Genomic DNA, 27879 nt, shown 5'->3' with positions numbered 1-27879 from the left:
GGTGACTTTTATGGCATTTGGAATGTGAACACAAAAAATAAAGGGGATGATTCGAGCCGGCTAAGTGGTCGTAAAAAATAGTAACACTTTTGGCCTAGTCTCTATATTAATCTGAAATACTCTATAAATAATCTGAATACATTATTTAAAAAAAAAATTTTTTAAACAATTAGAAAACAGTTTTTTTTCAATGGCAAAAATAAACCATAAATATTACCATCAAATTACGAAAGAAAAAATATTATTAAACAAAAATATATTAGGCCTACATTGGTTTTACTGGGGTGAAGGAAGTTTTATTTTCAGCCAGGTGTCTTGTCAATGACAGCGAAGATAACAAGTGCTACACCCAAATGAGGGTTAATTTGATGGTACGCTACTCACATAGGAAGAACAGACATGACCTGATGCAGACACATAGCGGATTGATATCGACTTGGTCTAGACTAGAGCGAGGTTTACGTGAGGTAAGGTGACAATAAGCGGAGCAGTCTGAAATCTGCCCCAATGCCTCTGAAATGGAGCGCGCTGCAGTTCAATTTTTCATAATTATCATAATACATGCCTGCATACGGAAGCCATACGTTATATTGCTCACTTTACGAATTATTTGAAAAATATCTTTTAGCAGAATTCTGAACACATTTACAATTTGTTTTGATTCAGTTTATAGATAGATAGATAGATATATAGATAGATAGATAGATAGATAGATAGATAGATAGATAGATAGATAGATAGATAGATAGATAGATAGATAGATAGATAGATAGATAGATAGATAGATAGATAGATAGATAGATAGATAGATAGATAGACATTTCAGTTTTATGACTGGAACATAATGTTACATTGTGCAGGAAAATAATTAAGCTCTGCCTTGGATTGGTTATTATTGGTATATTAAGTTTTAACCTTCAGTCAACATCATGCTCCATGGGAATGTTCATTATTTGAAGTGGGAGGGCTCGGTGTGTTATTATCTGTGAGTTTAAATGTGAAACGTGAGCAGTTCACAGCTGAACATCAGTCAGCATGCTGGGCTTTCTGATACTGGTGTGGATATGCATCTTCATCCTGTTCCTCTTCATCCAGATCCCGAGGCCAAAGAACTTTCCTCCAGGACCTCGTCCTCTGCCATTATTTGGGAATTTGCTAGAGCTAAACATCACTAATCCTTTGAAGGATTTCGAGAGGGTACCGTATTACATTATTTGAACATAAATAAATACTTTAAGAATAACCATACAACTGCCAAGAGTTATCTGTTTAAAACATCTGGTAATGTATTGCATAATGAGCAGCCCTGTGTGATGTCTTAACGCTAAACCTTTTAGCTGGCAGATCGCTATGGAAAAGTTTACAGTCTGTACCTCGGATCAAAGCCTTGGATAGTTCTTAACGGTTTCGAGGTTTTGAAGGAAGCTCTTGTTACTAAGGCTGTGGACTTTGCAGGTCGCCCTCAGGACCTCATGGTCAACCATATTACAAAGGGAAGCGGTAAATACTTCCAAATCAACCTTCACTCTTATACCTCTGTACAGAATACGGTTAATCAATATGTTTTTGAGGTTGTTCACTCAATCTCCTCTTTATACAGAGTCCACAGAGCAATTTTCAGCCTTATCTGAGATTACACTTAGTACCATTGAGGCCCGTAAATAACAGTTACATATTATCGCAGGTGTAATTTTGTCTGACTATGGCCCCTCTTGGAAAGAACACAGACGCTTTGCTTTGATGACCCTGAGAAACTTTGGTCTGGGGAAGCAGTCAATGGAGGAGAGAATTCTGGGAGAGGTTTCACATGTTACTGCTAAATTGGAAAAAATAGTTGGTAATAATGTACTCATTAATCTTATTTTCGGTATCTCAAAACAAACTCACAAGAGCTTGACTTGACATTCAGATCAATGTACTTGCAGGAAAGTCCTTTGACCCTCAGACTATGTTCCACAATGCTGCATCAAATATCATTTGCATTGTTCTGTTTGGATCCCGTTATGATTATGAAGACGAATTCCTCAAGATTTTCATTCACCTCTATACAGAGAATGCAAAGATTGCCAATGGACCATGGGCCATGGTGAGGCATTTTATCACTTCATCTTTTAAGTGTTTATATTCACAGCTAATAAAATACACATACAGAGACACCCAAAAGTCTGATTAAAATACGAGTTTCAGGATTATCTACTGACCAAGACATATACAAATATTTTCTGTAGTTGTCCTTTGGAATTTTTATGAATAATTTTCTCTATTTTATTGCAGATATACGATACATTTCCTATGCTGAGATTTCTGCCTCTACCCTTCAAGAAGGCCTTCACAAATGCCAGCAAGGCCAGAGATTTGTCTGCACAACTGGTCGATGAACACAAAAAGACAAGAGTCCCAGGAGAGCCAAGAGACTTCATTGACTGCTATATGGATGAGCTTGATAAGGTGCTTGCACATCTGTAATGGTATTTTTTTAGGAATACGCAATATATCGGGACCATACTGGTTATCGACGATATTAGAGATTTTTTTTAATTTATTAGTATTGATTGATATTGGATATTTAATGGTACATCATTTACTCTATTTTTACATTTATATTACCTTTGCCATTATCTAATGATCACTTAGGCTACATCTACACTAATCTGGATACATTTGAAAACATCTGTGAAAACTACGCTTTTTGAAGACGCTCTCCTAAGTGGATACATTTGAAACGCAGTTTTTGCATTATGTGGACTCTGAAAACTATGGAAGCTTGTTTCCGCCACTGAATAAAAAATAAATAAATAATTGCGACTTTTTATCTCACAATTGCGAGATATGAAGTCAGAATTGTGAGAAATAAAGTTGCAATTGTGACATATAAAGTCGCAATTCTGAGAAATAAAGTCGCAATTCTGAGATAAAAAGTCGCAATTCTGAGGAAAAAAGTCGCAATTGCGAGAAAAAAAGACACAATTCTGACTTTTTTTCTCACAATTGCGAGTTTACATCTCGCAATCCTGACTTTATAACACATAATTGCGAGTTTATGTCTCGAAATTCTGACATCTTTTCTCAGAATTGTGAGATATAAACTCGCAATTGTTATCAGTCCAATTCTAAGGGGAAAAAAAGACTAACTTTTTTCCCTCAGAATAGTTTATATCTCACAATTCTGACTTTACAACACGCAATTTCGACTTTATAACACGCAATTGCGACTTTATATCAATCAATTCTGACTTTATATCTCGCAATTCTGACTTTATTTCACGCAATTCTGACTTTATAACCTACAATTGCGACTTTATATCAATAAATTCTGACTTTATATCTCGCAATTCTGACTTTATAACACGCAATTGCGATTTTATATCACGCAATTCTGACTTTATATCTCGCAATTCTGAGAAATAAAGTCAGAATTGCGAGATGTAAACTCGCAATTGTGAGAAAAAAAGTCAGAATTGTGAGATAAAAAGTCGCAATTACCTTTTTTATTTTTCATTCTGTGGCGGAAACAAACTTCCATAGAAAACAGAGGTATTTGGACACGAGGATGCATGTTCAGTCATGTGACGCATATTGTAGCCTACCGATAGATATGTTTATATCGGTATGTGCCTGCAATGTGCTATTCACTTTCACAATGTTGCTAAAGATACATGTTACTTTGTAAAATTTTCATATTACATTCCTGCCAAGATGAATTTATTCTCAATTGCTGTCCTGCGGCAAAATATGAGGGCAATTGCATTTTAGAACAAACTTAGAGTGGTGAATGAGTGTGACCTGAACGCGTAAGTAAGTGTGAGATATTTTGCTAATAGTGATTGTGCCAGAAGAATAACATGAGAACTTTATTATGTCTGGTCTCTTGTTATCATCTCAGTGAGCTTTTATTATGTTTAACGCATGTACAGTAAGAAGATTTAAGCGTCTTCCGACATTTCAGTGTGGACGAGAAATCTTTAGAAAATGGTTGAAAACGCTAGTGTGGATGGAGAGCGTTTTGAAACAAAAACACAGTTTTCAAATGTATCTCGATTAATAGACAGCCTTAAAGTTAGGGACCTTTTACACAACACCGTTTTCAACTAAAAACGGAAAACTTTTTATGCGTTTTGGCCATTCTTTTACATGACAACGGCGTTTTGTGGGCCTGAAAATGTTTCAAAGTGCAACTACAAAAACGCGAATTTGTGAAAACGCTGACTTTTAATGTTAGTGCATCCCTATTTTACCTGATTGAGAAAGTTGTTTGTATTAATCTCTAATCAGTGGTTATTTTAATTTCACCAGAGAGGAAACGATGGTTCCTCGTTTACTGAAGCTCAACTTATCCTGTACATTCTGGATTTGCACTTTGCAGGGACTGATACCACGTCAAACACACTCCTCACTGCATTTCTCTACCTCATGAACCACCCAGAGGTTCAAGGTTTGTGTTTTGGTTATTTAATGCATTTGAATTAATTCGATCATTGCTTTAGCTTAAAATAGCTTTTATTTCACCAGAAAAATGTCAGCAAGAGATTGATGATGTTCTGGGGGGTAAAGATCATGCGTCGTATGAAGACAGACATGATATGCCGTACACACAGGCTGTGATTCATGAAGTTCAGCGCGTCGCTAACACTGTACCACTAAGTGTTTTTCACTGCACCACCAAAGACACTGAGCTGATGGGCTACAACATCCCAAAGGTGAGGAAACCATATATAAAGAGAGTTTTAAGCCTTTAAAACCATAACTTTGTTTCCTTTTCTTCTCTAGGGAACTTTTGTTATTCCTAACCTCACTTCTGTACTAAAAGAAGAAGGCCAGTGGAAGTTTCCTCATGAATTCAACCCAGACAACTTCCTAAATGAGCAGGGCCAGTTTGAGAAGCCTGAGGCCTTTATGCCTTTTTCTGCAGGTAAAGGATTTAGAATCGGATACAGGTATAGTTTTGAGTTGTTTGAGTGCATTTTGTAAATCGTATACGCACATGGTGTACAGGTCCTCGTGTGTGTCTCGGTGAGAGTCTTGCACGTATGGAGCTCTTCCTGGTCATGGTCACTCTGTTACGCCGTTTCCAGTTTGTGTGGCCCGATGATGCCGGGGAACCAGATTACACCCCAGTGTACGGGGTCACCCTCACCCCCAAACCCTACCGAATGCACATCAAGTGCAGACAGACAGTCAAATTATAATTTTTTCTGTTGCAAAAGATGATTTGATGTTATTATTTTAATAACAGTATGTATTATGACTGGTCATATACGGTATATTATAAAAAAAGGTCATAAAAACAATCGCAATGCATCTTAAGACAGTCCTTAAATAAAAAACTTTTACAAAATAGTTGGCTCATCTTGTCTGAATGTGTGCCAGAGTGGTTTTATTTTGTTCACTTAATCATTTGTAGGGTAATAATCATTGTTGAAATCTAAAAATGAAAAGACTGTTACTCCAGTCTTCAGTGTCACGTGATTCTTCAGAAATCATTCTAATATGCTAATTTGTTCTCAAGAAACATTTAATGTTGAAAACAAGTTTGCGCTATCATATTTTTGTGGACACCGTGATAGATTTGTTCAGGATTCTTTGATGAAGTTAAAAAGAACAGCATTTATTTGAAATAGAAATCTGTTGTACCCCCGGTTTCACAGACAAGGCTTAAGCTAGTCCCAGACTAAAATGCATGTTTGAACTCTTTTAACTGAAAGCAACTTGCACTGGCATACCTTAAAATATGTCAGTGCCATTGTTTTGTCTCAAGATGCACACCAGTATAGTGTGAAGGGATTTGTATTTAATTGCAGAGTTCAAACCAGTTGAATTCAGGTGAATACAGAAACGCAGAATTTTGAGCAGTGCTTGTTTGTCTGGGTTAATTTTATCTTTCTGGAACACTGCCAATATCTGTTCAGATAGGAGAAGTACCAAGAGATTGAGTGGTTTGAGTTCACAAGCTTGTTTTGCTTGAGACCGAGAGACAACAGCTGGACATCAGTCAGCATGCTGGGCTCTTTGATTCTCCTGTGGATATGTATCTTCTTCATCTTCCTCCTAGTCCGGATCCAAAGGCCGAAGAATTTTCCTCCAGGACCTCGTCCTTTGCCAGTATTTGGGAATCTGCTTCATTTGAACATGGCCAATCCTTTGAAGGATTTTGAAAGAGTATGGCTTTGTCATCTTAAGTTTAAACGTTTCTTTTTTTTTCTTGTTTGTAAAATAATTTTCCTTTTTTTTTTTTTAGTTTGCAAAACGATATGGGAATATTTTCAGTCTGTATACTGGATCAAGACCAGCAGTTTTTCTGAATAGTTTTGAGGTTATCAAGGAAGCTCTGGTGGCAAAGGCTCAAGACTTCTCAGGACGGCCTCAAGACTCCATGATCAGTCATATCTCGGAGAATAAAGGTAACTGCTACTACAAGCTGTATCAGCTACGTAAATAACAGTTTAGCGACAGTTCAGTAAAGAATGACATACATATTAGTTAGACACAACATGACTCTTTTGCTCCGCCAGCGAAAATACTTCCAACTGTACTGCATCAATAATGTCGTTCCTGAATGAGGTTGACCCACAGTAACTTGCCCAACTTGTTCCGCTCCAGTATCACTCCGCGTCGCGTAGACTAGAGCATGCACGAGTGATTTGAGCACGCGCACAACGCAACACAACAGGACTAAATAAAATGTACAGTTTATATCAGGATCAGGAACGCAATCCCCCGATTTCACAGACAAGATTCAGGACTAGACCCAGACTAAAATGCATGTTTGAACTGTTTGAACTGAAATCAACTTGCACTGGTATATCTAAAAATATGTCAATGCCATTGTTTTGTCTTGAGATGCACACCAGTAATGTTTTTTTTTTCTAAGGCAAAAGCTAATTAAATATTCTAATTGAAAACTAACGTCTATTCCTGGCTTAATCTAAGCCCTGTCTGTTAAACCGCAGGTCTACATGTTATAATATGAGATAAATAAAATGTGTTGGAATATCTTTAGTGCTAGAAACCCTACAACTTTTAACTAACGTCATTTTACTAAAGGTGTTGTATTGGCTAACTATAGCCCCCTTTGGAAGGATCATCGACGCTTTGCTTTGATGACCATGAGGAACTTTGGCCTGGGGAAGCAGTCCATGGAGGAGAGAATTCTGGGAGAGATTTCACACATTGTTTCTTACTTAGACAAAAATGCTGGTATTTATTTATTTGTGTTTTTTAAAAAGTTTCGATCGACAAGATGGAGACAATATGATTTATTTATTTTATATATCAGCTGACAAGGAAAATGTCAATCTTTTTGATTTACATTTGTACAGGAGGAACTGTGAATCCTCAAAATATGTTCCACAAATTAGCATCAAATGTTATCGGCTTGGTTCTGTTCGGATCCCGTTTTGATTACAACAATGAATTCCTTCAGTGCTTCGTTCAGCTCATTACAGAGATTTCAAAGGTCCTCAATGGACCATGGAACATGGTAAGATTTTAGATCAAAACGCCCATTAAATTGCTTGATAATTGCAGTTTTCTCTACAGCCAATTATTAAACTATGATGTTACATGCTATTGCTAATCAGAGGAAGTTGGTACAGTTGGCTAATAGGGGGAGGGGCATTCTCATTCTAGAGAGCCTCTGATTGGACAAAAATCTGTGTAGTGCAGGATGAGTCATGAATGTATAATTGTTTTTTTTCTGTAAAATTTAAGCCTGTATAACTTCTAAATATGTAATTTTGTCAACATCTAGAGGTTTTTATGTTATGTTTTTTAGAATAAATAATATTTATAAAATTTTCATTTCACTAAATGTGACTGACATTCAAATTTGGGCTTGTATTTTAGAGTAATTGTATAAGATTGTATATGTCCTTTCCTAACAGATATATGACACACTTCCTTTATTGAGAATCTTGCCCCTGCCTTTTAAAAAAGCCTTTGATAATGTGAAGAAGATAAAAGATATAAATATAAGTCTGATCGCTGAACACAAGAGCACAAGAGTTTCAGGAAAGCCGAGAGATTTCATTGACTGCTATCTGGATGAGCTTGATAAGGTGAGAATTTCTTCTGACATACATAAGGGTCCAAACTTCTAAGACCAAATTGAAAACCAGAGGTTCAAAATCTAATCTAATTTAAATCTGGAAATATTTTCTTCGAAATTGTTATGCTGATAATATAAATTGTAATTTTAAAAATAGAAGCGTTTACTCTGGTGGTCTTAAACTGTGTCACCACGTTATTCTTGAACAAATGCACCATAGTTGTAGACTGAATGAATGATATCTTATATTCCCTAGATAAAAAATGATGGTTCCACCTTTTCTGAAGACCAGCTCATCATGAACATTTTGGATTTGCACTTTGCAGGGACTGACACCACTTCCAACACCCTCCTAACTGCTTTTCTGTACCTCATGAACCACCCAGAGGTTCAAGGTCTGTTTAAAAAAAGCACACATAGATTTTTGCTTAATTTAAAGCAGGTTTAGGTTAAACCAGACACAGTAGAGCAGTCTCTACAGCTGCCATAATGCTCAATATGGCAGCTGTAGGAATGGAAAAATCGCTTTTTTGACTAGCGATGCTAGAACAGGCATTACAGTTTTTAAGTCTGAATTGAACTAAAGAAGCTAAATATATGATGTTTTGAATTCTATTGCTAATTTGACATTTTTTAACTGGATATTGTCAACTCGGGTGTATGTTAACATATTAGCTAACTCCTTTCAGAGAACTTAAACAGACAAACGTGGCCTTGTTTTCTCACCAGCAAAATGTCAGCAAGAGATTGATGATGTTCTGGGGGGTAAAGATCACGCATCGTATGAAGACAGACATGATATGCCGTACACACAGGCTGTGATTCATGAAGTTCAGCGCGTCGCTAACACTGTACCACTAAGTGTTTTTCACTGCACCACCAAAGACACTGAGCTGATGGGCTACAACATCCCAAAGGTGAGGAAACCTGCCTAGAAACCGGAGTTTTTCCTACTTCAAATCGAATTTAAACTGTTTCTCCTCGGTCAGGGAACTGTAATCATTCCCAACCTCAGTTCTGTACTAAAAGAAGAAGGCCAGTGGAAGTTTCCTCATGAATTCAACCCAGACAACTTCCTGAATGAGCAGGGCCAGTTTGAGAAGCCTGAGGCCTTTATACCCTTCTCTACAGGTAACCATTCAGAAATGTATAACATTTTTTGTGTTTTATCTTTTCCAGACTTGTTCTGTGATCATCATTGTATGTGTTTTACAGGTCCTCGTGTGTGTCTCGGTGAGGGTCTTGCACGGATGGAGCTCTTCCTGGTCACGGTCACTCTGTTACGCCGTTTCCAGTTTGTGTGGCCCGATGATGCCGGGGAACCAGATTACACCCCAGTGTATGGGATCACCATGACGCCCAAACCCTACAGAATGCACATCAAGTGCAGAGAGACAGTCCAACAATAAATCATAATGCCAAATATTTTTTCCCCCTGCATAGGATATAATTTGATAAACAGATTATCTTTGAACATCTAATATTAATTATAGCATTATCTACAAACACTTTGTGATAAATTTGTGATTCCTGTTCATCTACAACAGTACCCATAATCCCAAAGTGGAATTGAAACTTTTTTGGAAACTCAATAAAAAGCTCAACAATTTCTGCCCTAATAATAAAGCACTTCAAATGATGTTATCAAGTCAGTCTAAGGCTACTATATATATTTAAAATAAATGTATGATTAAAGTTATGTCAATAGTTTATTTGAATTTATGCATTTTGCGTCAAATGAAAGTTTGTGATTTATTGATGATATTTTTGTAATCCCTATGGAGAAAATTTCTAGGAAATATATTTTCTGAAATATATAGGCTGAAAAAGTGGGTGGTAATTGTTGCAACCTCTAGATAGAAAATGAATGTTGCAATAATTGACATTGTCTATTATGTATGCCACAATAAATGTTTATTCAAGCTGTTGTATGTGGCCTTTGTGTCTGTTTTTGAAACATCCCTAGCAAATATCCCAGTGAAATACATAACACAAATATTATACAATATTTGCATAAATCTTCCCTTTGGACTGGTTTCATTTTGAAATGTTTATATCTCAATAGCTAAATTCTGAATGAATGCAAGGAAAAAACACCTCCACCCATCCATACCACCCACCCACTCAGCCATCCATCCACCCAACCATCCATTCACCAACCAACCCACCCATCCACCCATCCATACCACCCACCCACTCAGCCATCCATCCACCCAACCATCCATTCACCAACCAACCCACCCATCCATCCATCCATCCATCCATCCATCAACCCATCCACCCATCCACCCACCCACTCAGCCTTCCATCCACCCATCCCTCCATCCACCCACCCATCCATTCATACCACCCACCCACTCAGACATCCATCCATGCATCCATCCATTCACCCACTCAGCCACCCATCCCTCCATCCACCCACCCAACCATCCATCCACCCACCCAACCATCCATCCACCAACCCATCCATCCATCCAGCCACCCACCCACTCAGCCATCCATCCACCCAGCCAAACATCCATCCATCCATCCATCTTTGGATCCCAAACCACTTATCCTCTGTCCAGCATGGATACACACAATAAACTAACAGTCATGAGTCATCAAAACAATGATATGACATAGAATCAGTGTTTATACAGTGCTTGTGAAATCCTAATTGGATACTATATGGCAAATTACATCATTCCCAACCTCTCCTCCTCAGCTAGCAAAAATATAAGAATTTAAGAATGTTTTCCTAACGTATCCATTAAGTTTTTTAAAGTTTTCTAAATGTTTAAAACGAATCGGTTACCTAACGTAACCTCGGTTCTCTCTAGATGAGGGAACGAGTATTGCGTAAGTTTAGCTTATGCTACGGGAAAGATTCATCTTCTCGAGATATTGAAGCCAAAAATTATCCTTAATTTTGTATTCATTGTCAACACAGGGCAGCAGCTAGCAGACCTAGAGCAGGCTGTCTAGCGTGCTCATTGGCTGCCCTGCGGCAACTGCAGCAGCCTACCAGTGAGCCCGACGTGACATCACGTCCAATGAAGGGCGCTCGCGCCCCCAACGCGTCCTAGCCCGCCAGAATGGGCGTGGGTTAGCGTATATAAGCGGGGCTCGGAGGCTGAATCTCTGGTTTTCATCAACTGAAGCAAAATAGCGCTCGTGGCGCGAGCACGGCAGGTTACGCAATACTCGTTCCCTCATCTAGAGAGAACCGAGGTTACATTAGGTAATCGATTTGTTCTCTTACGAGAGGTTCTCTCGTATTGCGTAAGTTTAGCTTACACTACGGGAACCCTTTGTCAACGCCGTGCACGCCAGCATCCACTTCATGAGTCCCAGAGAAGCCCGGGGATCCCAGATAAGCAGGAATAAGCGCATGTACATAAGCACTCACAGGGAATACAGAGTGGCGACGCCGGTCAATGTATAAGCATATAGCACATAACCTGATATAGTGCAGCTCAACCAGAAGAGCTAAGTCATATGAGAGTAGCCTGCGCACGAATGCCTGGACAGAACTGACATCTCACTTAAACTGACAGCAGTTTAGCCTGCAGGGCGGGAACTTCCAGGTTATAGAACCTGACAAAGGTGGACAGGGAGGCCCAGCCCACCGCCACACATATGTCATGAATAGAAATTCCACTGGACTATGCCCACGAAGAGGCCATGCCTCTGGTGGAATGAGCCCTGATGCCCAAAGGGCATTGCAGACCTTTTGACGCATAAGCAGCTGCAATAGCGTCCACTATCCATCTAGATAGGCTCTGTTTCGAGGTGGCGAGACCTTTGGTGCGCCCTCCGAACAAAACGAAAAGCTGCTCTGAGCGCCTGAAAGGGGCGGAGCGCGTAATGTAAACCCTCAGCACCCTGAGCTCTGAACGGAGTGCCAGCCAATCACTTTAGGAACATGTCTAGGTTTGAGGATGACTTTTGAGTCATTTGGTCCGAACTTAAGACACCCAGCGCTGACAGACAGCGCGTGTAAGTCCCCCACACGTTTGACTGATGACAGTGCGATCAGAAAAACGGTTTTGAGTGATAGGTATTTTAGATCCGCAGAGTCTAAAGGTTCAAGGGGGCCTGCTTTCAGGGCCTCGAGAACCAAAGAAAGATCCCACATAGGAACTGACGGGGGGCTCGGGGGATTCATCCTCCTGGCTCTTCTAAGGAAGCGGATGACAAGCTCATTCCTTCCTATTGACTGGCCGTGCGTCGATTCTGAGAACGCTGCAACGGCTGCCACATAGACTTTAAGGGTGGAAGGGGACCTTCCCTCATCCAGCAGCTCTTGAAGGAAACTAAGCAACCGCGAAACCCCACACCTACGTGGGTCCAGGTTTTTGTCAGCGCACCATTTGGAGAACACAGTCCATTTAGACGCGTAGAGCCTTCTGGTAGGAGGAGCTCTAGACTGCGTAATTGTGTTCATAACTGCGTCTGGCAGGGCAACAGGTGTCCGTTGATCAACCATACATGCAGAGACCACCGCTCTGGATGGGGATGCCAGATCGAGCCGCGAGCCTGAGAGAGGAGATCTGCCCTCACCGGAATTGGCCACGGGGCTGTCTGTGACAGCCACGTCAAATCCGGGAACCAAGTCTGGTTCTCCCAACGCGGGGCTATGAGGAGCACTGAGTGGCGTGTTTCCCTGATTCTCTTGATAACCTGTGGCAACAGAGAGACCGGAGGAAAAGCATATAATGGGCGGCTAGGCCAGGTTTGGGCCAGCGCGTCCTCGTTCTTTGAAAAGAACTTTGGGCAGTGAGCGTTGTCTTGTGACGCAAAGAGGTCGACTTCCGGTTTGCCAAAAAGGCGCAATAGCAACTGGACTGTTTGGGGGTGCAGGGTCCATTCCCCTGGGGGAACATTGTCCCTGGACAGTTTGTCTGGGCCGTCGTTCAGGTGGCCTGGCACATGCGCAGCTCTCAGCGAGCGCAGATGGTGGCGGTCCTGTATGAACGGGAGGAAACGCTTCTGCGCGTTCTCGAACGCTATCATTTCCAGAAAGTTTATATGGAGGATTTTCTCCTGGTCTGACCACAGGCCAAAGGCCGGTCTGCCCTCGAAGAGAGCGGCCCAACCCGAGTTGGACGCGTCTGTTGAGATGACCTTTTGGTATGAGACAGTTCCCATAATCACTCCCCGCTGGTACCAGTCGGCCGCTAACCAGGGCTGCAGAGCTGTAATGCAGCTCTGAGTCACACTGATCCGCTCGCAGCCGGACTTCCAAGCTCGGTGAGACACACGAGCGGCCAGCCAGAGTTGCAGAGGGCGCATGCGCAGCAAACCCAGCTGAAGTACCGCAGCAGCTGAAGCCATGTAGCCCAGCATCCTCTGGAATGTCTTCAGAGGAGCGGTGCTGCCCTTCTGGAAAGACGCGGCCAGTCGCTGAACATGGTGCGCGCGCTGTGTTGATAAGCGAGCCGTCATGGCTACAGAGTCCAGTTCTATTCCTAAAAAGGAAATTGACTGACTGGGCAGTAATGAGCTCTTGGTCCAGTTGACCGTGAGATCCAGGCTTTCCAGATGACTGAGGAGCCCAGCTCTGTGAGATAATATCTCTGTTTCTGACTGCACCAGAATCAGCCAATCGTCCAGATAGTTAAAAATTCGGCCTTTATTTATCCAAACCTGCAGCCACACCAGGCGTAAAGACAGCCTGCTCTATAGGTGCGTTCCATTCGACCGTAAGTGGACTGCGAAGTGGACTTCACAGGGTATTTCGCCATCTTAAAGGGATACTCCAGTTTTTTTGGAAATAGGCTCATTTTACAACTCCCCCAGAGTTAAACTGTTGAGTTTTACCGTTTTTGAATCCATTCAGCCGATCTCTGGTTGCTGACGGTACCACTTTTGGCATAGCTTAGCATACATCATTGAAGTGGACAAGACCATTAGCATTTCTCAAAAATAAATGACCAAAGAGTTTCGATATTTTTCCTATTTAAAACTTGACTCTTCTGTAGTTACATCGTGCACTAAGACCGACGGAAAATGTAAAGTTGCGATTTTCTAGGCTGATATGGCTAGGAACTATACTCTCATTCCTGCGTAATAATCAAGAAACTTTACTGCCGTACCACGAGAGCAGCAGGCGTAATGATATGACGCAGCGCCTGAAAATAGTCCCCAGCTCGGTAACTTCCAACGTGACCGGGACTAAGTGCCTGCGCCTGCTGCTCTCATGGTACGGCAGTAAAGTTTCTTGATTACTACGCAGGAATGAGAGTATAGTTCCTAGCCATATCAGCCTAGAAAATCGCAACTTTACATTTTCTGTCGGTCTTAGTGCACGATGTAACTACAGAAGAGTCAAGTTTTAAATAGGAAAAATATCGAAACACTTTGGTCATTTATTTTTGAGAAATGCTAATGGTCTTGTCCACTTCAATGATGTATGCTAAGCTATGCTAAAAGTGGTACCGCCAGAAACGGAGATTGGCTGAATGGATTCAAAAACGGTAAAACTCAACAGTTTAACTCTGGGGGAGTTGTAAAATGAGCCTATTTCCAAAAAAAGTGGAGTATCCCTTTAAGTGAGATTCCAATCCGAAGGGAACAAACATCTTCAGTTCGAAGGGCACTGCAAACGGCGTAGGGAATAAGGGAACATCGATACATCACTTCACAGGAAGTGGAGAGCGAAAATCAACCAACTGTCATTGTGCATCACCTCACCAGTCTGAACTAACCCGAGCAGAGCCGTTGGAAGAGATTTTAAATTTAAATTTCTAACGGCTCTGAGTTTACGTATGCATTTGAGTATTCATAAATATTGTTGCTGTTATTATTATACAAGCTAGAGTATTTATGAACGGTTGGGGTGATGAATGTTACATTTCCATAGTTTATTATTTGAATATCTACACAAATTAAAAGTGTTGAGAAGCAGCTGAGGTGCAGTCTAATAAACTAATACAATGTTTTGATTTTTATTTATTAGATAGGCTACGTGTTTTGTATATATAGGCTTATTATATGATTTTAAATTATAAACCAAAGTAAATTACAATATTTAATTAGGCTAAATTATATCATAATCTGCGCGACCCTGTTGTTGCCTTTCTTTGATGACGCTGCAGGGCGGAGTAGGGAGCAGTGAACACTGCGTAGGGACCCTGTCGAATGGAACGCACCTTAGGTCTGCTAGCTGCTGCACTGCGTTGACAATGAATACAAAATTAAGGATAATTTTTGGCTTCAATATCTCGAGAAGATGAATCTTTCCCGTAGCGTAAACTAAACTTACGCAATACGAGAGTAAGAGAACATCCAGTTTTTAAAATGTTTTAAAGTTTCAGAATGTTCAGAGAACATGAGTTCATGTTTTGTTAATGTTACTGGAAGAACGTTTGTTAATATGTATATAAGAGAATCTTGCCAGAACAATAGCCAAAGTTCTGAGAATATGTTCCCTGTTAACGTTACCTGAGTCAGTCTTTGAAGGACAAGTGGAAATTTCCTCATGACTTCAATGAATGAGCAGGGCCGACCTGAGAAATCTGAAGCCTTTATGCCAGATAAAGATAACATTGTTTCTGTTATATGCTTCATTTTATTGTCATAGTAAATGTATGTCTGTTTGCTTAGTGAATTATTTCCATATCCTCACACTTGTGACGTCTCACTGAGTGAGGATCTAGCCTCAATGTTTATCTGGCCTGGGGATGCATGAGAACCAGACTTCAACCCTATGTTTGTTGGATTGATTATACGTTGATTATTTCTATATTATTTTATTCTGTCGTTCACTTAACAGTATCGTAGGTGGCGCCATTTTACATTATTGTGTTACTTGCAGACGTACAGGAAGAAGAAGAAGAAGAAGAAGAAGAAGAAGAAGAAGTGACCGAAGCTCCTCACATGGATGGTGGTGGTCACCATAAAACAATATATAATTTAATATCTCACCGACGAGGTTGCATTTTAATGAAATGGCGACAGACACAAAAAGGCCAAAGGTAAAACCAACGTTTCCTCAAGTTATTATTATTCGCAGCCTCGCAGGTTAATTCATAATTTAGATTTAAATATTGTCTTTAGCTTGAAACACAGATGTTTTACAGTTGTTGTGTATAATCATGATGAGCCTTCAGCATAGCATCATGTGTGGTTTCAGATAGATGATGAGATCTGTGTGCTGGACCCCCTGAAAAACTTCCTGGTTTGGTGTGATAGTGTGAATCTGACGCTCAGCGATAAGGTAACCTGTTCATTTAATATCAATGTATATTGTAAATAAAATTGATAAAAATTGATTGTTTTTTTTATATTTTCAGTTTTCATTTTAATTTTAGCTTGTGTTAGTACTTTTGTTGTGCTTTTTTCCTGTTTTTTATTTGTTTATTTGTTTATTTTTGAGTAATTTTAGTACAATTACATAGTTATAGAAATTGTTGTCATGATGGTGATAAAACCCTTTGAGATATTTACCAATGGTTTTAGACAAAGACTGTGTACTGATTACTATGAATGGGAGGAGAAAGTGCAACACGCAATATGCTGGAATAAAATGTATTGCACATTGGCTGGTCCAGCCTGAAATATTTTTGGCATGATTTGAGCATTTAGAAACAAAATTTATGAGACAGTTGGCAGATTGGTGTTTCAAATATGAAATTTTATCATAAGCTTGGTGAACAGCTTTGGAGAATTTGATGTTTCCTCGTTCAAAGAGATAGGAGCTGCACTTGCATGACTGAAATATCTGCCTGAGAGGCGTTTTATATTTTTATATATTTATATTTACTCACCACAGTTGATATTAATTTCTTTAGGTGTACTTAAGTAAAGAGGGTACAGTAGCCGAATATGGCATGCTTGCCAAAGAGGACATTGAAGAGGGACACATCTTGTTCTCCATTCCCAGAGAGACACTCCTGCATCAGGGTACCACTAAAGTCAAAAGAGTGCTTGAAGAAGGTATGAGAACATTCAGGTTTATTGCAATTCCACCTCCTGTAGCTGGCTTGTAACCACCAAATCTTGAATTTATGGTTATTTTCTAGGGAAAAAAACTTTAGAGAGCGCATCAGGCTGGGTTCCGCTTCTTCTGGGTCTCCTATATGAGTACACATGTTCACAATCCCATTGGAAACCATATTTGTCTCTCTGGCCAGACTTTAAGACACTGGATCAGCCCATGTTTTGGTAAGTTTTGCAGTGAATATCTGCAGACCTTCAAGATATCCTTCAAGGATCCTTCAGTTCTTCATGGTCATGATGTCTCTGTTTTGAAGGTCCGAGGAGGAGCGTGATAAAGTCCTGAAAGGCACAGGAATTCCTGAGGCTGTCAACACTGATCTGAAAAAACTCCAGGATGAGTACAATAACATAGTGCTTCCTTTCATGAAGTCCCATCCTGACCTGTGGGACCCCGAGAAGCACAACCTGGAGCTCTACAAGAGCCTGGTAGCATTTGTAATGGCCTATAGGTGAGATATCAATGAGCTATTACATTTGATGAAATTCAATTTGCAATAATTTTATATATAAAATAAAATAAAATTCTATTTAGAGATGCACTATATATACCAAATCAGTTATTGGCGATATTTAAATGTATAGATTAAATAGATGTATATCAAATTGGATATTTTAATTGTGCATGCTATACATTTAAATAAACTTTGCCATTATCTAATGCACACTAAAGTGACTAATAAATAACACTGATAAATGTAATCTTTAGGAAATCAAAAAAAAAAATTTCATACTGAACATTTTAGCCATCACAGCATTATAATGTATATAGTAGAATTTTAATATTGGCCATTTATCGGTTATCGGTCATAACATAAAGTATATGCTTATCATATCGGCCAGAATGTTAATAATGGTGCATGATGCATCCCTAATTTTATTTGTTACATTTCCTAACGTTTCTGTGGAAGCACATTTACACCACAGAAGAAGAAAAAAATCATGCTTTTGTAAATCATAATCATGACATAAAAAGTTACAATTATGACACACTAAGTTGAAATTCTGACATAAAACGTCACAATTTTTCTTAAAAGTTTGACTTTATCTCATAATTGTAACTTTTTAATCTCACTATACCATGTGCCATAATTCTGACTGTATAATCTCATAATTTTTTATTTTAGTATGTCATAATTTAAACTTGTTAATCTCATAATTATGACTTGGTATATCATAGTTATGACTTTTTATGGCATAATTATGATTTACCAAAGCATGTTTTTTTCCCCTGATGTGACAGAAATGGGCTTCCATACGTTTCTCAATATTTCCATGTCTCAGTTTTCAAGAGCCTGTAGAGGATGAGGATGAAGAAGAAGAAAAACAGCCTAACCCTCCGATGATGGTGCCCATGGCTGACATGCTGAATCACGTTTCCAAGCACAACGCCAATCTGGAATATACACCTGTATGTGGTGCAGACATATTGCTTTTTTTTATTGTTTATGCTTTTAAATCTCACAGCTCACATGTTCCCTTGCACAGGAGTGTCTGAAGATGGTGTCCGTACGGCACATTGGAAAGGGCGAGGAGGTGTTTAACACCTATGGACAGATGGCGAACTGGCAGCTCCTCCACATGTACGGCTTTGCAGAGCCGTTTCCTATGAATAGCAATGACACCGCAGATATACAAATGTCCAGTGTGTACAAAGCAGCAGTGCAAGGTGTGACTTTACAGATGTTTATAAAAAGAGGAACTTGTTTTGCTTCTAGAAATACATTTCGTGACGGTTTTATTGCATTTACAGTGGCACAAAATGAAGCAGATCAACGGCTCTTAGTGGACAAATGGAACATGTTGTGCGAGATGGAGATTGTCGGGGAGAAAGGAGTCTTTATCTTCGGACAATTAGGCTCCCTCACTTACAACGAGCTCTACACTACTCTGAAGGTAACCGTTTGATCCACATGACAAAAAGTCAATTATAGATTTTGCTTGAATGATGTTTTTTTTTTTTTTTTTTAAAAGAAGAAATTAATACTTTTATTAAGCAAGGACACATTCAATTGATAAGAAGTGACAGTAGGGTTTCTGCGGGTCTTAAAAAGGTCTTAAATCAGAGCAGAATGTCTTACATTTATGAAGTCGTGGAACTAAATGTTGCATGCATGGCAAATAATGGATATCTTCCTCAGTATTTTTGTCCTGTTACCAATACAAATATCAAAACATCTTTAAATCAAGATACATTTACTTAAAATACAAATGCAAAATGAGGTCTTGAAAAATTATGCTTAAAATTATTATGCTGAAATTATTTATGCTTAAAACAAGAACAAATATCTGTCAATGTGTCATGAAAATGTGCCTTTGAATTACATTGGGTTTTTTTAAGCCCATTGGCAGATATTTGTTCTTGTTTTGATCATAAACTCACTTTATTTTGATCAATTGCACATATTTTGTCATTTTTGCATCTCTAGTAAATGCTTCTTGATTTAAGAATCATTAGACATTTGCACTGGAAAACAACTTACTGAGGAAGAACATCACTATTTTGCTAATACAACTCATTATGTTTCTCCTTTGACATTCTTTACCTGGTCTTAAAAAGGTCTTTAAAAAGTCTTACATTTATCTTCATAAAACCTGCAGAAACCTTGAAATGTAATGTTACAAAAAGATTTCTATTACTATCGAAAGCTGTTCTTTTGAACTTTCCGTCCATTAAAGAATCCTGAAAAACAAATTGTTTCCATAAAAATGCTTGTTATATAATACATTATGTTTATATAAATGATTAATGTTGAAAATTGTAAATGTAAGAAATGTTTGTTGAGCAGCAAATCAGCATATTAGAATGATTTCTGAAGGATCATGTGACACTGAAGACTGGAGTAATGATGCTGAAAATTCAGCTTTGACATTACAGACATAAATTACATTTTAAAATATAGTAAAGTAGAAAACAGACTTCTTTCAAAAACATGAATAAATCTTAATGATTCCAGACTTTTGACTGGTAGTGTATATTTAAAATTCTTTTTTTCTTGAGTAGGTCCTTTGCATGTCAGTGCAAGATTTCGAGGAGTTCTGTGAAAACGAAGGCTGGGAGGAAGACGAAGAGGATGATGATGAAATGGAGGAGGCTCTGAGTTTCAGCCGACTGACAGGGTTGTCAGCGGAGTGGAAGTGTCTCCTGCACACAGCATCTGCTTTGATGCTGGACTCTTATTCTGAGGATGTAGAGATGGACAGGAGGCGGCTGGAGGATCAGGGAGCTCTGGCTGAACTCGGCAGCAGAGAGAAGAGAGCTCTGCATGTGCGTTACGGTCAGAAGAGCATCCTACAGCGCTTGCAACAGCTCACCAAACCTGCGTCTTAATATCTTATACAGTGCTGACACTGCATTCTGGGAAACACTGTAGTTGGCAAACCAGGAAAGAAGTCCTCAGGCAACATGGTGTAACTGAATTTGCAAACTCTGTATAGTTTGTAGGTTTTTCATTTTGTATGCTGTACATTTCCCTTTCAGTAAAATAATGTGGAATCTTACGTTTCAGATTGTGTTTTGACTCTGAGCTGTTGTGGTGTGTAAGAACGCGTTTTTCCATTCCAATGCGCTACTTTTCCATTGTTTTTCTATGTAAACACGCGCTGGACGGACGTGTATAACCGTTGCGCTCGTGCCTTGCGTCTTTTGTAGCGTCTCGCGCATGACACTGCATTCTAAACACGATCAAAAAAAGGTAAAATCAGTTCAACTTTTTAAAAAAGCGTCTCCAAAAACGCGTTCTGTGACCTAGCCGTTTGACTTTTGGTGGGTTCAAGCCACGTTTGCATCTGGCATACGCTTTTATGTTGCATTGCATGCTGCTTTTTTTTTTTTTAATCGTGCCATGCTGTTTGAGCTTCAGTCACGTCAGAATTATGACATGACAAGAACATTGAGCATGAAGGAGATGCGAGTGCGCAAAATTGCAGTATCGCATAAAATATTTGGGAATAAAGCTGGGTTTCAAGCCAATGTTTTCAAGACAACATGCCGCAACATCATAAATGCTATTCTTTCCCCCAACATCTCGAAATAAACGTTGTCATGTTATCTTCCGTTCGGATGCTGGTGTTGGGAACGCCGTCGTCAGATGCTTCTGGGAGGGAAATAAACCACATCAGGACAGACTTTGGCTCCGGGATTTCAGAATGATCAAACCAACATTTGAGAAACTGATTAAATTTGTCCGCTATTTAATCCAGATATCCAATCACATCCACTGTCCACTGTTGAAGCAAGTAGTTTATCTGCAAGTCATCTCGGATTAAAAAAGGTTGTGTATTTTCAAGGTTTATGCGTATCTTGGCATTTCCATCTACCTTTGTTGCGTTATCAAAATGTGCATAAAAATAGGTGGGTGGAAACAGCTACTGTAACGTCCTTCCAGTGAGGATTTTAAGGCGTGCAAATGAAATTTGCATCTTTCCATTTGAAGTTCATAAGTTTGTCAAGGTAATTCTAAATTCAATCAATTATACACCTAATGTAAAGCTTAAATGGCTTTCCATTTGTCAGTACTGAAAAAATTCCAGTTCGGCAAAATTCAGTTACTCCAACCAAAATCACTTGTACACACACCCCGATTATGATTTATGAACTTCCCAAAAGGACTTGAACGCAGTTTTGACTTTGAAAAAATAACTTAAACTCCAAACAACATTTACTGCATTAAATTAAATGTATAATTAAATCAGGAAAAAAAAAAAGTCACAAACGATAGTGAACAGAAATAAAAGTTAACATGACAACTTGTTTCAACAAACCCAATGCAATCAAAATGGCAGGCAAACAAAGGTGCAGTTCAAGTGTTTAATGCAGTAACTACAGAATGCATACATACAGGAAATAAGTAGCGGAACTAAAGGCAACTACAAATTACTACAAAATACAACACGCGGACCAATACATTTACAAAACATTCGAAATCCTTACAAAATGAGCTGTATTGGTCCTTTTTTGTTCTGCAAGTTGAATCTTTGTACAAACCACAAAGATCCAATTTACCAACAAATTTCTGAATATTTCCACAATTGTACAAGTGCCAGGGAGAACCTCCAACCCAAGATTTGTTTCCTCACAGGTGCAAAACTAGTGACCCCCCCACCCTGCAGTCCAGGACATCAGTCCGATCCCATCAGCTCACCACACTGATAGCTCTCCCCTTAAAAACCAAACCTCAAAATAAAAAGAAATGAAAAAAGACAGCTTCCTTAGCCACTACCAAGCTTCCAAACAAAAGTCAATCCGTCTTGAAGGCAAAAAAATAATTTATGGAGAGTTTGGGGGAGCCAAACAGCAAGGAGTGAAATGTGCTCAAGCGTGTGCCTCACCTTTGACAAAGAAATACTCAAAATCTGCTCTTAAATGTCCCTTTTTAATATTTACATTGAACATTTTTAATTGTTGAGGGAGGAAAAAAAAGAAAAGAAAAGAAACTCCTTAGGTCAGATGCCGCCCGGTGGAAGGAGAGCGGTAATCCAGTGCCGGCTGTGTGTGGATCAGATGTGCAGGGTGTTGGAGGGGCAAATGAAGGGTTGGGGAGAGGAAGAGCTCTCGCGCTCTCTCTCTGGGCACAGGAGCAGTTCCTGCAGCCTAACTGGCACCTGTTCCCTCCATCACCTGCTGGGCCTGCTTCTGTCCCATGCAGCACTGAGCTACCGACTGGAACAACCTGCAGAGAGAGAGAGGAAACGTTGCAGATCTTGTTGTAAAAATGCAGAAAAAATGGATTGTGTCATGTTGGCCACCTTACTTCTCGATCTCTGGGGCGCAGTGCACAAAATCATGGCTCCAGAACTTAAAGGCAGGGTTCTTGATCAGCTCTATGAAGGTGATGAGCAGACCCCATGGGTGCGGCCTGTTCACAATCAACCTCTCCAGCAGGACCCTGCACGACAAGCACTTCAGTTAACTTCATTTATTAGATTTTATTGTCATTTATAAGAATTCTTGGTAACACTTTACAGAAAGGGTTCCAATTGACAACAGTTTATGAATTAACAATTAAAAATGATTCTAAAGCATTTACTAATACATTATTAAAATCCAAAGTTGTATCTTAACAGTTAATGGAACTAAAATGACACGAGTGAATCGGTGGGCGGGGCTAAAGAGGCAGTGATGTTGATTTTCTTCTGCAGAGTAGGGCTGTCGCGATAACCGCAATATTGTAGTACGCGCAGGGTTTCTGCAGTAGCCTGGTAATACCAAACTCTGCTACTTCACTTTGCTTTGTAGACAGAGTCTGGAATGGCATAATTGAAAAGTGTTTTCTTTCTCGCGGGGGGTGTGGGCGCTTGTCTGAAGTATAAAATCATTGGTTACCCGTAAGCCAATCACATAACGCAATCACCTCTCTCTCCAACTTAAACATCACCTCCATTCAAGTTTAACAAACACTCTTTTCTTGTTCGGGCTTCAGTTTGTAAATGCCGGGAATATTCTCCACAACAGAGCGAATTGCATCCCGTGTCTCCATATCCGCGGTTATTTCCGATTTCCCTAACTAAAATACAATCTTAAACTCGGCGCTTAGCGTCTACGTCACAGCTCTCAGCCCGCCCTCTGTTCGTTGATTGGCCGGCTGTTTTCAGGCCGGAGGAAAACTGAGAGATAGGTCGCTATCTCAGACTGAGTCCAGAAGCGAACTGAAATTGAGCGGAAGTACGAAGTCTGACGTAGTCAGGCTATTTCTGCAGGGTTTAGTCAGTCAAATTTAAGAATTTAAGACCTTTTTATGACGATTATGATTTAAATTTATGACCTACACGAATTACGAAAAATAACTTCCTTTCAAAAGTCTTTTTTTTTATTGACTTTCATTAAAAGTAATAAGTTTCATTATTTAAAGGTTCCATTTTCTTAAGAGTAACAAACTGAAGGCTCCCTTTTCCTAAGTATCAATAACACAGGAACAACAATTAACAATTATCACGATAATATTTTAGTCTATATCGATAATTATCACGATAAATGTCAAATCTTTATTTCTTTCAAGTTTAAAGGCAGATTTTTGCTCCTAACTGAAAGTTGTAGAAACCAGAGCGTTAATTGTTGTTTTAAACTACTCTTTATTGTCGGAACATATCATGACAAACACTTGCCAAACACGAGAACATTTCACAAATCTGAGGTAGAACATTCAAACATTTGTCATTTTTCCTTAAAATAAATATCTTTATTGGAAAATTAATTTCTTAGTTTCTGCATGTGCTAATGGGGCATATTGTTTCAAGTCTTGAAACAGGTTTGTGTTGCCTGACTTTGATGCCACATATCTTCATGAAATGTATGAAAAACAGTAGCCTAAATACATTAAATACTGTAATCATATTCCATTAGTCCTTTAATACATTGTCTACATTAATAATATAATACAATTCAATATGTATATCCCACATTTAATATTAGTAGGCTAATGTTACAGTAAATCCATGGTAAATGATGGGAATTTGTAGACGGAAAAGATTTCTGACTGTATCGTTGCGCACAGTGTTTCTCCTGTTCGTCAGCGCTGTTTCATCTGCCTTTACTGGTTTAAATCACTGAGACATTGGTGTTCTTCGCTGAATTCAAGCGCTTCTCACTGGATCTCGTGACCGAGGCCGATCAGAGTAAACGCCTCTGCTCTAGTGAGCTGAGCTCGCGCTGCGCTGCTGTTTGGACTTTAAGCCGAGCGGATAAACAGTCCGTGAGGCGCACGGTTCAAATGAGTTTCGTTCCGCTTTTGGCACAAACATTATCGAACATTTATCGAACTCTTGATATCGTTTTATCAAGAAAAATTATATCGCGATAATGAATGAATGAGCATATCAATTTAAGACATGGCTAAATGTAATTTATGACCTTGTATGGAAAATCCGGACGTTATTATGACTTTTTATGGCCTTAAAATTCTTATTAAATTTTAGACTTTTTATGACTCCGCGGAAACCCTGAGTACGCGCGTACTGACAAGCCAACCGCAGCAACCGCGATATCGTGCCTTTTCTTTTTTCATAAGGCTATACCCTTGTTTTGAACTTCGTGCATGTGTATTGAATGTTAAATAAGTTAATAATGATAACGAGACTGTTTATCATGGTGATTTGTACAGAGGCTTCTTGCATTTACACTTAAGCCTAAACAGACAGTGAATGAGAGAGATCGACTGAGCGCGTGCGATTACCTGCGTCTGTCTTTGTGGTCGAGTCATATATATTCGTTAAAAAAGGTTGCTGTGTCCAAGGAAAGCGAAATATTTGTTGCATCATCCTTTTAACGTTTAAGGGGATTTACCATGAATGGTCAGCATGGAAAAAATTTGTGAGTCATGAATTGAATCAATGCTATTGGTCTCTAAGTGAAGGATCAGCTTCAGCGTTACCCATGCAACGCATTGCTGGTCAGCTGAGCCTTGAAAAGTGGAGATCAAAGTAAAAAATAGTTAACACCATGTTTCATTACATCCATCTTTAACTGACTCACTCAAAAACAGTTCGTTGCCGTAACAATGCGCGCTGAGTGACAGCCTTTCAATGCACAGAGACGCAGTTTAGTTTCGGTTACATTGGTTACTTAAAATATCCTCGTTTTTGTGCATGCTGCTGACCACATCATAACACTTATTTATATAGCAATAAATAAATCTAAATAAATAAATGGCGATAATACCCATCTAATACATATCGCGCTATTGAGCCACTCAAAATAACCGCAAGGTAAATTCCTTCACCGCGACAGCCCTACTGCAGAGGTGGTCTTTCGTCACACATTATTATGTGACAAAATGAAACGAGTGGTTTCCTGAGCTTTGAATTCAATAAAAGCTGTTTTTGTACTAACAGAAAAGTTGAGTTCTGAAACTCACAGGATAATTTTTATAGTACAATGACCTCTTATGTCAAAACTTGAAGGAAAATTAAATTTAGCAATTCATGACCCCTTTGATGATAACTAAATTTCTTCTAAAGCAGTCTGTTCTGTGTTGGCTGGGGAGAGACCGAAAACGCAAAATGTATAAAGTATTGTCTCCGTACAAATAATTGCATTCGTTCTTACAAATAAAAATTATATAAATAAAAATGTTTAAACTGTTATCATTTGTTAAAAAAATAAATCATTAAATGTCATACCTGGTGATCTGCTCTTGAATGGCTTCAGCATTAGCCTCGGCAAACAGATACAGCATGGTACAACTAAAGTAGTGTGTATGGCTGTTTGGATAACGCAGCTGATTGGCTATCGCATTCAGGAATAGATAGCGCCCTGGGAGGAGGAAAATAAGTCACAATGTAAATAAAACTAGAGAGAGGGAACACAAAAACAAAACTTTTTTTGCATCTCACCTTCAGTGTCTAGATCGACTGCGAGGTTCTGGAAGATGTCCATGTGTGCCGAGTGCGTGATGGTGCTCATGGAAGGAGTGCTACCTTTGTTGTGGATGTGGGCAATGGCCTGGGTTCCAACGTACAGCACGAGAGCATTGATCAGCTGGATGTTGTAGCGGTTTCCAGGCTCATTCGACACCTGGAGGTACAGTGCATTTGTATGCAATTATTCATTAAAAATAAACATTTGTGGGTTGTCAAGTCAAGTTTGTGTTTAGACTCAGCGAACTAATGTTTTACTGTCAAGAGCCTAATAACGCCACAAAAGATTAACTTACGAGTCTGCTGTGAACGGTTTTGTGATTCAGAGTGGCACCCTCTACCTGCAGGTTGCTGCGCAGCTCAGAGAGGAAGGTGACAGGAGAGCGGGTCTTGAGGTAAGAGTCAAGATCCTTCTTAAACTGGGACGGCATCACACCGGTGAAGTTAGTGAGGATGCGGGGAGCGATATTGATTTCACTCAGCATATCCACCTGGTGGAGACACACCGATTATTATACACGCCACAGTATAACCACAAGTATACTTTAAGTTACGACTACATACTAAACCACAAAGTATCACATATGTCGTCAAATGTGATGTGCAACTCTCTACCTTCAGATTAGGGGTGAAGGGGTCTGGAAGCCTCATGTTGCGGGGGAAGGCACTCAGGATCAGGTTCCTCAGCTGGATGCAATTGGGCGGGATGACATCGCAAAAGCCATAATGGTAGTCGCACAGGAATTCTGGGAAGTCGTGTAGCAGGACAAGCAGCACACGAAGTGTTCCCTAGGAGAATACAGAGAAAAACAATGCAAGGTCACCAAAAGCCTGTCTGGTGGTTCACTGGGTCAGTTTGAGGAAAGACTGTATTAATACCTTGTAGAGAATTTGCATAGGTTTGTTGAGTTCAACATTCCTTAGGAAGGGTGCAAGATACTTGAACAAATCTATCAGCAGCTGAGCATACATTGGCCAACCCTGCATGAGAGGAAAGAGACGTTTAAGGCACAGAGGGTAGTCAGCGATTGACTGGCATGAATATGGGATGTGGAGGGACATAAGAGGTGCCCAATCCTGCCCCTGAAAGGCCACTTTCCTGCAATGTTTAGCTCCAACACAACTCCCTTGAAGTTCGAAGTAATCCTGAAGCTCTTGACTAGCCATTTCAGGTGTGTTTAGTTATAGTCAAAGAAACTTTGCAGGATAGTGGTCCTCTTGGAGCAGGATTGAACACCCATGATGTATATTATACAGGAAATACAAACCTTTTGTTGTGGTGTGTGCGCAAGCATCCTGGCAATGAAGATGCGGTGAGAGATGAGCTCCAGCCAAGCATACACAAAACCAGGTGCTTTAGTCGGCCTCAGGATGTGAAAGGTGTTGCTGAAAGAGACGATGGTCCTTTAATACTGAAAGACTGATCAAAACCATAAAGGTGTGTTCACATTAGGGATGGGCATTTTTTAAAAATATTGCATTCGAATATTCGGGCTCAT

The 27879-nt window shown here is 39.6% G+C and overlaps 4 protein-coding genes across 13 annotated transcripts in view; 3 read left to right on the top strand and 1 right to left on the bottom strand.

Moving 5' to 3' along the window:
* Positions 1-997: 997 nt before the first annotated feature.
* LOC130085276 (cytochrome P450 2F2) lies at positions 998-5337 on the top strand. The gene is made up of 9 exons (XM_056250979.1): positions 998-1197; positions 1338-1500; positions 1685-1837; positions 1926-2086; positions 2275-2448; positions 4294-4432; positions 4510-4697; positions 4768-4909; positions 4993-5337. The coding sequence occupies exons 1-9, from the start codon at positions 1036-1038 to the stop codon at positions 5184-5186; spliced, it is 1476 nt and encodes a 491-aa protein (XP_056106954.1). The 5' UTR covers positions 998-1035; the 3' UTR covers positions 5187-5337.
* Positions 5338-5918: 581 nt separating this feature from the next.
* LOC130085277 (cytochrome P450 2F2-like) lies at positions 5919-9653 on the top strand. Its single transcript, XM_056250980.1, has 9 exons — positions 5919-6156; positions 6236-6398; positions 7042-7194; positions 7317-7477; positions 7881-8054; positions 8301-8439; positions 8774-8961; positions 9034-9175; positions 9260-9653. The coding sequence occupies exons 1-9, from the start codon at positions 5995-5997 to the stop codon at positions 9451-9453; spliced, it is 1476 nt and encodes a 491-aa protein (XP_056106955.1). The 5' UTR covers positions 5919-5994; the 3' UTR covers positions 9454-9653.
* A 6212-nt stretch (positions 9654-15865) lies between these two features.
* Positions 15866-20527, top strand: setd6 (SET domain containing 6, protein lysine methyltransferase). The gene is made up of 9 exons (XM_056250981.1): positions 15866-16005; positions 16164-16247; positions 16822-16966; positions 17053-17194; positions 17284-17478; positions 18311-18437; positions 18515-18695; positions 18780-18922; positions 20031-20527. The coding sequence occupies exons 1-9, from the start codon at positions 15979-15981 to the stop codon at positions 20355-20357; spliced, it is 1371 nt and encodes a 456-aa protein (XP_056106956.1). The 5' UTR covers positions 15866-15978; the 3' UTR covers positions 20358-20527.
* A 1295-nt stretch (positions 20528-21822) lies between these two features.
* cnot1 (CCR4-NOT transcription complex, subunit 1) overlaps positions 21823-27879 on the bottom strand; it is a 31292-nt gene continuing 25235 nt past the window's right edge. For 6 of the 10 annotated variants that reach the window (XM_056250947.1, XM_056250949.1, XM_056250950.1 and 3 more), the window contains exons 42-49: positions 27649-27766; positions 27260-27361; positions 26996-27169; positions 26677-26871; positions 26357-26537; positions 26144-26276; positions 22780-22914; positions 21823-22698 (exon numbers count right to left, since the gene is read on the bottom strand). In XM_056250947.1, the coding sequence (XP_056106922.1) occupies positions 22620-22698; positions 22780-22914; positions 26144-26276; positions 26357-26537; positions 26677-26871; positions 26996-27169; positions 27260-27361; positions 27649-27766 (1117 nt within the window). In that variant the 3' untranslated portion in view covers positions 21823-22619. The remainder of the gene's footprint in view (positions 22699-22779; positions 22915-26143; positions 26277-26356; positions 26538-26676; positions 26872-26995; positions 27170-27259; positions 27362-27648; positions 27767-27879) is intronic. The other 4 variants (XM_056250953.1, XM_056250955.1, XM_056250954.1 and 1 more) reach the window with 1 other exon arrangement.

The sequence above is a fragment of the Rhinichthys klamathensis genome, unplaced genomic scaffold, assembly GCF_029890125.1.
Source record: "Rhinichthys klamathensis goyatoka isolate OS25496 unplaced genomic scaffold, OSU_Roscu_1.1 h1tg000076l_1, whole genome shotgun sequence".
In the NCBI taxonomy this organism is placed as follows: Eukaryota; Metazoa; Chordata; class Actinopteri; order Cypriniformes; family Leuciscidae; genus Rhinichthys; species Rhinichthys klamathensis.
Note: the sequence above shows the minus strand (reverse complement) of the source record. Positions and strands in the feature narration are given on the sequence as shown.

Coding starts and splice junctions, on each gene's coding strand:
- setd6 (XM_056250981.1), top strand. CDS start 15,979: ATGGCGACAGACACAAAAAGGCCAAAG. Junction 16,006..16,163: donor CAGACACAAAAAGGCCAAAG/GTAAAACCAACG, acceptor GTGTGGTTTCAG/ATAGATGATGAGATCTGTGT. Junction 17,195..17,283: donor CTGGATCAGCCCATGTTTTG/GTAAGTTTTGCA, acceptor TCTGTTTTGAAG/GTCCGAGGAGGAGCGTGATA.
- LOC130085277 (XM_056250980.1), top strand. CDS start 5,995: ATGCTGGGCTCTTTGATTCTCCTGTGGATATGTATCTTCTTCATCTTC. Junction 8,055..8,300: donor ATCTGGATGAGCTTGATAAG/GTGAGAATTTCT, acceptor TATATTCCCTAG/ATAAAAAATGATGGTTCCAC. Junction 9,176..9,259: donor CTTTATACCCTTCTCTACAG/GTAACCATTCAG, acceptor TGTGTTTTACAG/GTCCTCGTGTGTGTCTCGGT.
- LOC130085276 (XM_056250979.1), top strand. CDS start 1,036: ATGCTGGGCTTTCTGATACTGGTGTGGATATGCATCTTCATCCTGTTC. Junction 1,838..1,925: donor TAAATTGGAAAAAATAGTTG/GTAATAATGTAC, acceptor ATGTACTTGCAG/GAAAGTCCTTTGACCCTCAG. Junction 2,449..4,293: donor ATATGGATGAGCTTGATAAG/GTGCTTGCACAT, acceptor TAATTTCACCAG/AGAGGAAACGATGGTTCCTC.